The 12,550-nt window shown below is 31.5% G+C and overlaps 1 protein-coding gene across 1 annotated transcript; it reads left to right on the top strand.

Annotated features, from left to right (window-relative positions):
- The first annotated feature begins 3,541 nt into the window (after positions 1-3,541).
- On the top strand, positions 3,542-5,945 carry LOC125876795 (serine/threonine-protein kinase RIPK-like). Its single transcript, XM_049558051.1, has 5 exons — positions 3,542-4,139; positions 4,245-4,380; positions 4,794-4,930; positions 5,028-5,151; positions 5,239-5,945. Exons 1-5 carry the CDS (start codon positions 3,750-3,752, stop codon positions 5,769-5,771), a joined length of 1,320 nt encoding a protein of 439 aa, XP_049414008.1. The 5' UTR covers positions 3,542-3,749; the 3' UTR covers positions 5,772-5,945.
- Positions 5,946-12,550: the final 6,605 nt, after the last annotated feature.

Below are 12,550 nucleotides of genomic sequence, written 5' to 3'. Positions count from 1 at the left end.
TAGTGTCGACAAGACAAGTAGTGAATCTTTATTTTCGAATGATATGGGAGACAGTTAAAGCATCAATCTCAACATCAACAGAAGAAAAGGACTGACCGACCGTTGTTCAAGAGAGATCATGAAGGCTCGAACTTTTTGTTAACTTTGAAACATGGACCGAATGAATTGTTCTCGTCTATCGATAGATAGAAGGTTGCTTCCAAGCTCGAGCTATTTGAAAAGAAATTGCTATTTTTTTTCTTGTTATTGATAGAGTGGTAACAAAATCTCATTAAATCATTATATTATTTTTCTTTCTTTGCATAATTATGTGCTAGCTAATCTATGATTTTTCTGGCACATAAATCATATGATAGGATGGTACTCCATTATATAAAAATTTGAAAAAATATAAACAAAGGTCAAACCAATAAATTATGATTTTGGTTCATGAGCTAAGCTTCTAGAAGATGAGACCAACCACTATGCTAACAAACCTACCCTTTTGCTTACAAAGTCCTTGCGGATAGATAGATTAGATAAATCAGTATTTATGCTTTGACCTCTGACTAAATCATTGCAAACAAAGCGTGTCTCATACCACTACCATTAGTTTTAAAAAATAAAAATAAAAACTATACTATATACTTAATTTAGTTGGAGTATTAGGAAAGAAATCTTTAGCTAGTTCTACTAATTAAACCTGCTCCAATAATATATTATATTTAGATAGGTAAGTATAACTCCATGACCAATGGTTGCTAAATAACTTAATCACAACATTTTTTGGATCTTTCTAGAAGTTGGAATAGGGAAATTAATATGATAGACACATGTAATAAGTCTTACAATTATTTAGATAAATCTTAGGCCATGAGTTTTTTTTTTTTTTTTGTTATTTTTTAGTAATAAGTTAAACATACATCAAAATCAACGGCAATTAGACAAGTATAATTTTTTAAAACAAAATTAAGAGGCAAATGGTGATCCAACTTGTTTGTGTTTTGAAATTGTGACCTTTTGATGACAAAGTTGCCATTTAATGTGTGTATTTTATAAAGATTTTAAAATACCTTACATTACTTGAGTTATTTTAATTAATTAATTAGGTGGATTATGTTAGACTTGATCATCAAGTCGAAAATATAGGTCAATAAGATAGTACTAATAATTACTCTTTAATAGATTGTGTCTCCAAAATAACAAAAAGTGATCTCAACACATATGTGTCAGTACAAGAAAAAATTGAATTACTTATCAATAATTTCTAATAATTCATCGCTAAATAGCTTTGAACTAATTAAACTTTTATATAATGTGTACGTTGCTAGTTCATAGCTAAATATAATTAGCATGTTTGCATGAGCTATGGGATTTTTGTTATTTAGTTACAAAATTTCGTTCGTCAGATAATTTTTTATTTTTTATCGTAGGGTGTGATAAACCTGTGTTACTAGTTAACACTTCAATAATCATAGTTGAGGTTATATATATATATATATATATATATATATATATATATATATATTCTTATTTATTTCTACCATGTGATGGCTATGTGCATATTTCAAATTACATTAACCTTAATCAGACCGCCCTGGCAAATTCTAAGAAAGTAATACACAATTAAAACATATGTAATTGTCCAAATTAGTGCTTTACTTTAAAGTTTTTTGTAAGACATAATTTTTGTCCTTATTAGCTATTTTCAACAACATATATTAATTATTATTGGTGGCTGATTAAATCAAAGAACCCCGGCGTAGAAACGCGCTGGGAGAATGGGCCAAACCGGAATCACTCAGATTTCATGCAATTTTTTTTATTATTATTTTATTACTAGAAAAGTAAGTTGTACCTTATTTCCCAGAAAATCTCACTATAAATAATTTGAAAAATCTCACCACAAAATTTGTCTTTTTTTTTTTTTTAATAATGGTGTCTGAATCATGTTATTGTTATCTTTCACCAGTACAAACACAAAATAATTAAATTTGTTGATCCAAATTTAGATTGATGAAAGAATGACTTAAGAGGTCGTTTCATAGACAGTTAGAATTATGCAAGTAATAGTTATTCCATGTGTGAGTACATCAATTCTCTCATAACTTATACATGTATTAGTTATACGGACAGTGACGAAATAAAAAAAAATTGTTAAGAGTATTCAAGATTTAATATATATGTAGGAAAAATAATTTTTGACTTATATACTTCGTGTTACTTTCTATATACATAGTATAATTTTTCGATAAAGGATGTCCAATTAGATATCCTGAACTATATATATGGCTACGCCGCTGCAGGAGGGTTTCTAAATTGCAAATAAAAAATGATACTAATTTTATATCCGAATAATTTTTTCTAAGTAGCAATCAAATGTTGTACTTCTTCATTCATATTTACTTGTCTGCTTTACTAAAACATATATTTTCACTTTTACTTGTCATTTTTAGCATGAAGAGAAAATATTTTTTTTTCATGTTTTACCGACAACATTAATTACTCGTTCTCTAAAAAAAATCAAGACCTAAGACTATACACAAATTAATAAACTTATTATGACAAAATATTCATATTAATCGTTATTTCTTAAGAGGCTTACAAAATCAAAATAGACAGATAAAAATAAATTTTAGAAAATACCTTAAATAAGTAGATTTCTTATTAGCTACGAAATGAGTCTTTTGAGTGAGTTTTTTTTTTTTTTTTTTTTGTTTCTATTGGTATTTGAATCCCGATTTTAAAGATTTATATCCTTCACAATGATTTTTTTTTAGAAAAATATTTGGTGAATAAATAAAAGAATTAAAAGGAGGTCAAACAAGTCGGAATAAATTCACTTTACAGATGGAAAGTGGAAACAAATATAGAGGGTCTGGAAACAGATATTTCTTCCAAAGCTTCCTAAAAAATCAAGTAATAATCCAATTTAAACAAAGTCAAACATAAATGGTGGGGGCAGCCAAGTCATTTTCCATTTAACTAAAATTTTTTTATCTCCCTATTTTGCCCTTGTCCACTTCTTCATTAATATTACTCCACACCTTTATTCTTAATAAATCATGAGTACTCATAAATCATACTCTCTCCATTTCATTTTATATGATATCTTTATTTTTAGTCTATTCAAAACAATATTATCTTATTATAATTAGAAATAATTTAATTTTAAAATATCTTTTTTACATTTATTGAAATAATTTTCAATCACATAAATATCTAACAATTATTTTAAATGACAATTTTCAAAAGTCTTTCTTTAATTCTTAAAGTCAAACGATGCGATATAAAATGAAACGGAGGGAGTAAAACTTTATCTCCACCTCCTTATACACTTGTAAAGAATAGTAATATTATATATCGATATATTGGACCCGTCAAAAACTTAGAAAACACGTACAACAAATTAAATACTATGGGAACGCAAGAATATATCAACTACAAAATATATACAGTTAAATAATCAATTTATTTTTTTTCATAGAAATAGAGAAAATTACAGAGTTCATGATATCAAAATGACATATATAAAAAGGTATTCCCAAACTTTTTTCTTTGTGTCTGGTAGCAAAAGCAGTTGGATATTTTGAATATTACAACTTCACTTTCTCCATATAAAGTCCTTAGCCAACCATTGTTCCATTTCCATATCCAAATCCAAAAAAACTTCATATTCTTTTTTTCTAGTTTCTCCACAACAACAACATTCCAAACACATAGATATTGATTATCGAATCGAAGTATTTTTATTTAACTTACAACAATAAATGACAGTGATGAAGATTGGATGGGAATCACTTGTTCCTAGCTGTATTAAATCACAGGAAAATTCGAAAAGAAATCCAAAAATAGTAAAGGTGTCGGTTACAAAACAAATATCGTTCCATGGGATTCCTGTATCGGATATTAGTTCATCAACTATATCATCAGATCTTTCGATCTCTCTTGCTGGTTCAAATATTCATGCCTTTACGCAACAAGAACTTAGAGTGATCACACAAAACTTCTCCACGAGTAATTTCATCGGTGAAGGAGGGTTCGGCCCAGTTCACAAAGGATTCATTGATGATAAACTTAGACCTAATGCTATTAAAGCTCAGCCTGTTGCTGTTAAGAACCTCGATTTAGATGGTACACAAGGTCATCGAGAATGGCTGGTACGTACCTACATACAAATAATTAACTCACCTGATACGATATATTATTATTATTATTATGTAAACGTGACCCTTTTTTTTTTTTTTAATTATTATTGTGAACAGACAGAAGTGATATTTCTTGGACAATTGAGGCATCCACATCTAGTGAAGTTGATTGGATATTGTTGTGAAGAAGATAACAGATTGCTAGTCTATGAATACATGCCTAGAGGAAGCTTGGAGAATCAACTTTTTAGAAGTATGTTTTTTTCTTCATTAATCTAATTTAAAAGTAATTAATGTGTACTTAATTACTTTTTTGTTAAAATGTTTGTTACTTCTTTAATATTGATCAATTTGATGAAGAAGGGAAGTAATTAAGGATTTTAATAATATGAAGAAGTCAATTTTTGTGAAAATTGAGGGTGGTTGTTGTACCACACTTTTATTCCGACCCTACGAAAAGGAGTAGGTCAACTAAAGTTTAGTTACAAAGCAACTATCAGTTTTGTACGTAGAAAGTTTTGCTTTATATTGATATATATATATATGTCAGTTGTCATAAAATAAAATAGAAAAATGTTCACGTTGTTGTTTAACGGATGCAAGTTAAAATTTAAAAATATATATATAATTTTTTAACTTACTGACTTTTTTTAAAATTATTTGCAGGATATTCAGTATCACTTCCATGGTCAACGAGGATGAAAATAGCTATTGGTGCTGCAAAAGGTCTTGCTTTTCTCCATGAAGCTAAAAAACCTGTCATTTATCGTGATTTCAAGGCATCAAACATTTTGTTAGACTCCGTAAGTAGTTATTTCTATATATTGTGTGCTATGCTATTTTGAGTAAATTAAAACCCTATAATTAACTAATAGTTGTAATTGATGTTTTGTTCAACAGGATTACACTGCTAAACTCTCAGATTTTGGACTTGCAAAAGATGGTCCAGAAGGAGATGACACACACGTCTCAACTCGAGTCATGGGAACACATGGCTATGCTGCTCCTGAATACATCATGACAGGTAATTATTCAAAATATTATGTGACCATCTCATCTAAACATTATTGTATACGTACAGACATGCTAATTTCACTTCATATTTGTGTAGGTCATTTGACTGCAGCTAGTGATGTATACAGCTTCGGAGTAGTACTCTTGGAGCTTCTAACTGGTAGAAGATCTGTAGACAAAGGTCGTCCACATAGAGAACAAAACTTGGTAGATTGGGCAAGACCACAACTGAAAGATCCTCGAAAACTACGTAGAATAATGGATCCGAGGCTTGAAGGCATGTACTCAGAAGAAGGAGTTCAAAAAGCAGCATTAGTAGCTTATCAATGCCTAAGCCATAGGCCAAAAGCTAGACCAGATATGAGTAATGTGGTGACAACTTTAGAACCTTTAAAGGACTATGAAGATAACTCAATGGTAACATTTGTGTACACAGCTCCAACAGATGATCAACAGGAAGTGAAGGTCAAAGAAAGTAGTGCTAGTCCACATCATCATCACCAAAAACAACACCATCATCATCATAATAGAAGAAGTACTCCTTCATCGCCAACCATTCACTCAGAAACAACTATACACAAGAGATTAACTCCAAATTCACCATTGCAAAATGGTTTCAAGAGATCTTAGATTAAATAAATTAATTATTATCAAATTGTATATCATGATATATACTTTAGATAGAAAATCGTATAATACGTACGCTCATCCACATTATTTAATTTCATAGTATATAATTCAAATTTGAGCTAAAGCTAAGCTCTTTTTAATTAGATTTCTTATTTTAATTTAGTTCTCTTGAATGAAAATTGTATTTGCTTAGCTTTTTTTTTGTTACGTAGATATTATGAGGGTGTTTGAACCAGTTAGCATTCTCAATTTTATGTAGTGGAAATGAAAGTAATGTACTTACTAATGGAACAACAATTTGAAGAAAAATCACTTTCTTTTTAGGACTTGATATCTACAAATATCAACCAACAATCAGTTACATATAAATTAATTAAAGGACGAAGAGAAACTTGAATTCATACATGAAAATTAATATAGTCCTAGCTAGATTATTTGTATCAATAGCAGTAGCTGTAGTTCAGACTTATTGAGACTGAACAAATTTGAGTCTGGTTAAGTTCATGTAAGGATAGCTTGGCAAACATCTTTTTTTTTTTAACATTTAACTTGTATAACATCTCAAAAGGGACATAAGTTCAAAATAAATTCAGTATATTCTTGGAACTCCTTTTAAAAACACTATTTTGGGTAAAAAAAAATTAGTTGGTTGATGTTAATGTAATGGTCGTTAATTTGATGGTCAATTGTGTTTTGGACTTCTTACATTGTGCGGGTGGAAAAAACAGTTTCAACAAAAACGGTGGCATGTATATGTATAATGTAATGTATTGATATTATATAAATAGTGTATAACGTATATATATAATGTATAATTATGTAATTAGACATGTGTATACATTTATATACATTATTTATACATTGCTACCATTTATAAGCTTTTTTTTCCGACCAACTGTAGTTTTCTCTAAATAGTTCCAAATTGTAGATATTATCTCCTCTCATCGTTTCAAGTCGTTTAATATAAGGAAAGGGGTTAAAATACTCTTCAATTCTCATTTATTAGTTAATTTTACTTTTACTGTTAAAATAAAGTTATTCATGCACTTGCGGTCTACAAACTTAACATATATACCCCTGAATTGGACGGAAACTCCCAAATTGATTTCAATTACCCAATTTCAGTCAAAATTATCCGTTAAAATAAATTTTCAACTAACCCGAACCCAACTCATTAAATTAAAATTCAAATCAAATTAGATCCAAAAATCTACCACCGTTATAAGTTTATCCAAACCAAGAACTATCTTTCATTATTTTTGTCGAGTGTGCCACCAGGCAAATTAGAATATCAAAAGTTCACTTATGTTCTTGTATGACAATCAAGTCATTTCTCCGAGGACTCGAACAACAAATAAGAAAACTGAAGTTTTTTTTATTATCAAGAATAGGTTATCAGAAAATCTCAAAAATGATGGTGGTGATCTATTTCCTTTACGCATCCTTCAACATTGGACAACATAATCATGGACTAGATCTAAATAACTCTCTCAAAGAAATTCACCTCAAAAACATGCAATTCTTTACAAAATTATTTCGAATTTCATACATAAACTCTCCGAGAAGTTTCCGATCTTTTGCAATAATATTCACCCCAAATGGAGCTCATATGCAACAATTCAATTTTTCAAATTTGACCTTAGATTGAAATTCAATGGCGGATTGCCTTTTTCAAATTGATCCTCTCCAAATCAACATATAACCATGAAACGATATCAACATCAAAAGTAGATCAAAGCAAAAAACAAATTTATAACTCGCAGCTTCTAAATTTTCAAATCAAACTCAAGTTTTTTTCTTTTCTTTTTTGAAATGGTGGAATAACTGGTTATTCAAACTTCAGTTGCAATTGAAAAAGAAGAAAAGGCTTTAACTTCAATTCAATGGCTATCCATGAAATTAGTTGGAAACCATTGCAGATCGATCTCTTCAAAGTATTTTAACCATGTTGTTGGTCATCTTGGAGGTTTAATTTGGTATGAGTTGGAGTATTTATTATAATGGGTGGGGTTGGATTTAAAGGAGCGACTGGATACTTGATTGAAATTGGAAGATTGAAATCAATTTAGGAGATTATGTGGGTATTTTTAGAGGGATCGTGCATGGGTTTAAAATGGGAATGTGTTGTTTAAAAGAATTCGGGTTACTTTAGTTGATTTAGGAATTTTCGCCCAAGAAGGGGGTACGGATGATAAGTTTATTAATGGTAGGGGTAAGATCAATAACTTTATTTTAACGGTAAGGGTAAAGTCAACTAATAAATAAAAGTTGATGAATTTTTGACATTTTCCCCTTTAATATATAATTCACTCAAAACTATTCATATTTGTGATTAAGTCAAATTTTAAATTTAACATAAGTATATAATATTATTCTTAATACATATAAAATAATGTGACATAAATTAAAAAAAAAGAATCAAATAACAGAGAAAGAGTAGACATTACTGGACAAAGAAGAGTGGTGCAGACACCGGCCTTCACCTCTTATAAAAGTAATCAACCAAATGGAATAATACAACCTTTGGCAACATCTTCTAAAAAATGAGAAGAATCCTTGCCAGATTGGATGGAATTCAAAATTTCCCCAGCTACCATCTTAGACCTTTCCCATAGGAGCTCGAGTCCACCCTCCTAAAGGATTATGTTAACCTCCTAATAGCTGAAAAGGACTTCTGGAGGACTAAATCAAGAATTAATTAGCTATGTGCTGGTGATGTCAATATCAACTTCTTCCATACAACCACCATTCAAAGAAGGAGGAGGAATCGCATAGTTTCTATCAAGGACAACATATGAAACCAAATAGAGGACTATGACAATATAAGAAACCACATTACATGTTTCTTCAAGAACCTCTATACTACTGAACATCTTCTGATAGAAATTACTCAATCAACATAGATCTGCCCTATGCTTTCTCCATTAATCTGATAGAGTTTTTACAGCCTCCTTAAAGATAATGAAATCCTCAAAGTTCTTCATTCCTTTAATCCCCTTAAATCCCCAAGACTGGACGGGATCCACCACATGTTCTACCAAAAATACTGAAACATTACTAAGGAGAAAACAATTACCTTCTACAAGAATGTTTTTGAAGATTCCTCTATGCCTCCTAATAACAACTATACCCTCATGTGTCTCATCCCTAAAAGCCCCAACCCTCCAACTCTTAGAAGCTACAGGCCCATAAGCCTCTGCAACACCAACTACAAGCTTGTGACCAAAATTATTATCAAGTGTATCAAGCCCATTCTTTCCTCCATTATTGTCCCTAGTCAAGCTAGATTCCTTTCAAATGAAAGGGCTTCCGACAATTCCATTATCGTTTAGAATACTTTACCTACTATGAAAAAATGAAATGTGAAAGCCCTAACAAGATCTTAAAGATAGACCTTAAAAAATAATTGTATAGGCTGGAATGGTCTTACATTAGGGACACCTTCCATTATTTCAACCTCTCTACCAATATGTCCAAGCTCATTATGTCCTTTTACACCACTACGTACCTTCATAGTCATCCTTGTCAATTGGAGGAAAACTGATTATTTCCATTCTTCATGAGGAATCAGTCAAAGGGATCTCACGTTTCTCTACCTCTTCATCATGATCACGAAAATACTTTCGAGAAATATCGATAAGGCTGTCAATGACAAGCACTGAAACCCTATCAAAATTTCGATAAGGGGTTCCAAAGCCTCTCATCTCTTCTTTGTTGATGACCTTTGCCTTTTTGCCAAAGTTGATCAGAAGAATTGCAATACCAATAATAACATCCTTCATGCCTTTTACAATCGATTTGGTCATAGAGTAAATGATGAATTCGAGATTTGGACTCATTTAGGGCTTGATTTATATAGACTTAGTGTCCTAAAATGCTTATTTTGTGCTAATAACTGATGTAAAACTTTTGATTTCCAGGTATATGGATTGAGGAACAAAGCAAGGACACTAATTTGCAAAAAGGAACAAAACAGGCTGAAAGAATGAAGAAATGCAAGTCTGGTGATCGCCAAGTCCACTTGGCAAGTCGCTGAATGGCTACTTGATCGCCTAAAGTTCCAGTGTGCCAAGCTTTGAAGGAAAGAACCAAGTTGGCGAGAGAAAGGAGCAGTCGGCGGATCGTCGAGTGGTTCCGCGATGCAAATTTAGGTAGCCCAAAGTTACAGGCCTTGAGGTTGTTGAAAGCCAAGGCAGAAGGACAATGGAAATAGCCAAAGGGCGGATCACCGAGTGGTTTGGCGATCTCGACTTACTTCGCCGAGTGACTCTTCGCAGCACATTTTTGGCGACTATAAATACATGTTTGAACATTTGGTTTAGTATCTGATATCATAATATCTTAGTCTATTATTAAGTTTTGAACTGCGAGACAAGTTTTCTCTAGTTTTCCTTTAGCTTTAAAGAATTAAAGTTTTTCACTTTTGAGAAATTGAAAGTGGGTCTTTGAGATTCTTCGAATTGGACCATAGTTGTAATTGATGTTTTGTTCAACAGGATTACACTGCTAAACTCTCAGATTTTGGACTTGCAAAAATGGTCCAGAAGGAGATGACACACACGTCTCAACTCGAGTCATGGGAACACATGGCTATGCAGCTCCTGAATACATCATGACAGGTAATTATTCAAAATATTATCAGTATGTATGTGACCATATCATCTAAACGTTATTGTATACGTACAGACATGTGAATTTCATTTCATATTTGTGTATGTCATTTGATTGCAGCTAGTGATGTATACAACTTCGGAGTAGTACTCTTGGAGCTTCTAACTGGTAGAAGATATGTAGACAAAGGTCGTCCACATAGAGAACAAAACATGGTAGATTAGGCAAGACCACAACTGAAAGATCCTCGAAAACTATGTAGAATAATGGATCCAAGGGTTGAAGGCATGTACTCAGAAGAAGGAGTTCAATTAGCAGCATTAGTAGCTTATCAATGCCGAAGCAATAGGCCAAAAGCTAGACCAGATATGAGTAATGTGGTGACAACTTTAGAACCTTTAAAGGACTATGAAGATAACTCAATGGTAACATTTGTGTACACAGCTCCAACAGATGATCAATAGGAAGTGAAGGTCAAAGAAAGTAGTGCTAGTCTACATCATCATCACCAAAAACAACAACACCATCATCATCATAATAGAAGAAGTACTCCTTCATTGCCAACCATTCACTCAGAAACAACTATACACAAGAGATTAACTCTAAATTCACCATTGCAAAATGGTTTCAAGAGATCTTAGATTAAATAAATTAATTATTATTAAATTGTATATCATGATATATACTTTAGATAGAAAGTCGTATAATACGTGCGCACATCCACATTATTTAATTTCATAATATATAATTCAAATTTGAGCTAAAGCTAAGCTCTTTTTAATTAGATTTCTTATTTTAATTTAGTTCTCTTGAATGAAAGTTGTACTTGTTTAGCTTTTTTCTATGGTGGCGTTTGAACCAGTTAGCATTCTCAACTTTGTATAATAGAAATGAAAGTTGTGTACTTACTATATTGGTGCATGTGATGATATACATAGATATCATTGATCATATGTCATGACCCAAAAAGGGCGTGATAACACTTGTCTATAATTTCCACCAAGACAAGTAAGCTTCAACCCAACGAAAACAAAAGAAATGCAGAAATATAAATAAAGAACAAGACAAAGGCGGAAAACTTATTCATTCTAAACAATACCCCAAAATCTGGTTGTCACACCTGTACATAGCCACTAAATACAATAAGTGCAAAACTTAGAAATAAGTACGAGTCCCAGTCTTTGTTTCTCAAATAGAACCAAGTATAAAGAAAAGGAAAAAAGGGTTCACTGAAGTGACAAGCAGCTACCTCTTAAATTCGTCGACAACCCTCGAAATCAGAAGAAGGAGAAAGAGATTATGTGGGTCTGGGCTCGGAATCTACACAAGTGTAGAAGCAAGGGGGTGAGTACCAACAACACGGTACCCATCAAGCAACCTAGAAAATAAGGTATCTAGCTAGAAAACGAATACCCCTTACACTCCAACCGAACCTCCTCAAACTACAACCTGCATAGAAATCAGCCCAACCTAGAAATTCTACAATAGACGGCTCACAATGCCATATATCCACAGTACAATAGTCATAATAAAAAAATAACGAATCAAGTAAGTCATTCTCAAAGTCAAGTAGCTCAGTCACACGCAACAAGTACATAAATAACAATTACCAATAAAGTCACACATAAACATCAAATGCATCAAGTCACAATAATCAATTTGTTATTGGAATCATTTCCCATCAGCACATTAATATCACTAGCCGGAATTGTAGACACTAATTTTTTACCGAACTTAAGTTTTACAGTATTTTTAAAGCTTAAATATTTTTATATAAATCTAAATTAAATATTTTGACTTTTATCTTATTTTTATTAAGTTTATTTTAAAAGATTTGAAAACTACAAAAAAAAAAACAGAGTCACACTTTAAGGTATGTTTTATTTTCAACTGTTTAAAAAGAAATGAAAAGTTACATAAAATATATGTTTTCTTTTAGATTAGATTTAACAATAAACTATTTGTAATGACCTGATTCCGTCGTTAGGAAAAAGCCAATGGAGAAAGAATTGGGGTCAGAAAACTTTTGGTAGTAACTTGGAATTTCCTAACCTAGTCCAGATTTGGATGAAATCGGAGTCAGTAAAGTCTAGGGAAATCTGGTAACAACTGGTGATGTAATTATGATTTTGATTACATGAATAGATAGCTTAGACGTTAAGGAACCC

The sequence above is a fragment of the Solanum stenotomum genome, chromosome 9 (assembly GCF_019186545.1).
Source record: "Solanum stenotomum isolate F172 chromosome 9, ASM1918654v1, whole genome shotgun sequence".
NCBI classification, from domain to species: domain Eukaryota; kingdom Viridiplantae; phylum Streptophyta; class Magnoliopsida; order Solanales; family Solanaceae; genus Solanum; species Solanum stenotomum.
Note: the sequence above shows the minus strand (reverse complement) of the source record. Positions and strands in the feature narration are given on the sequence as shown.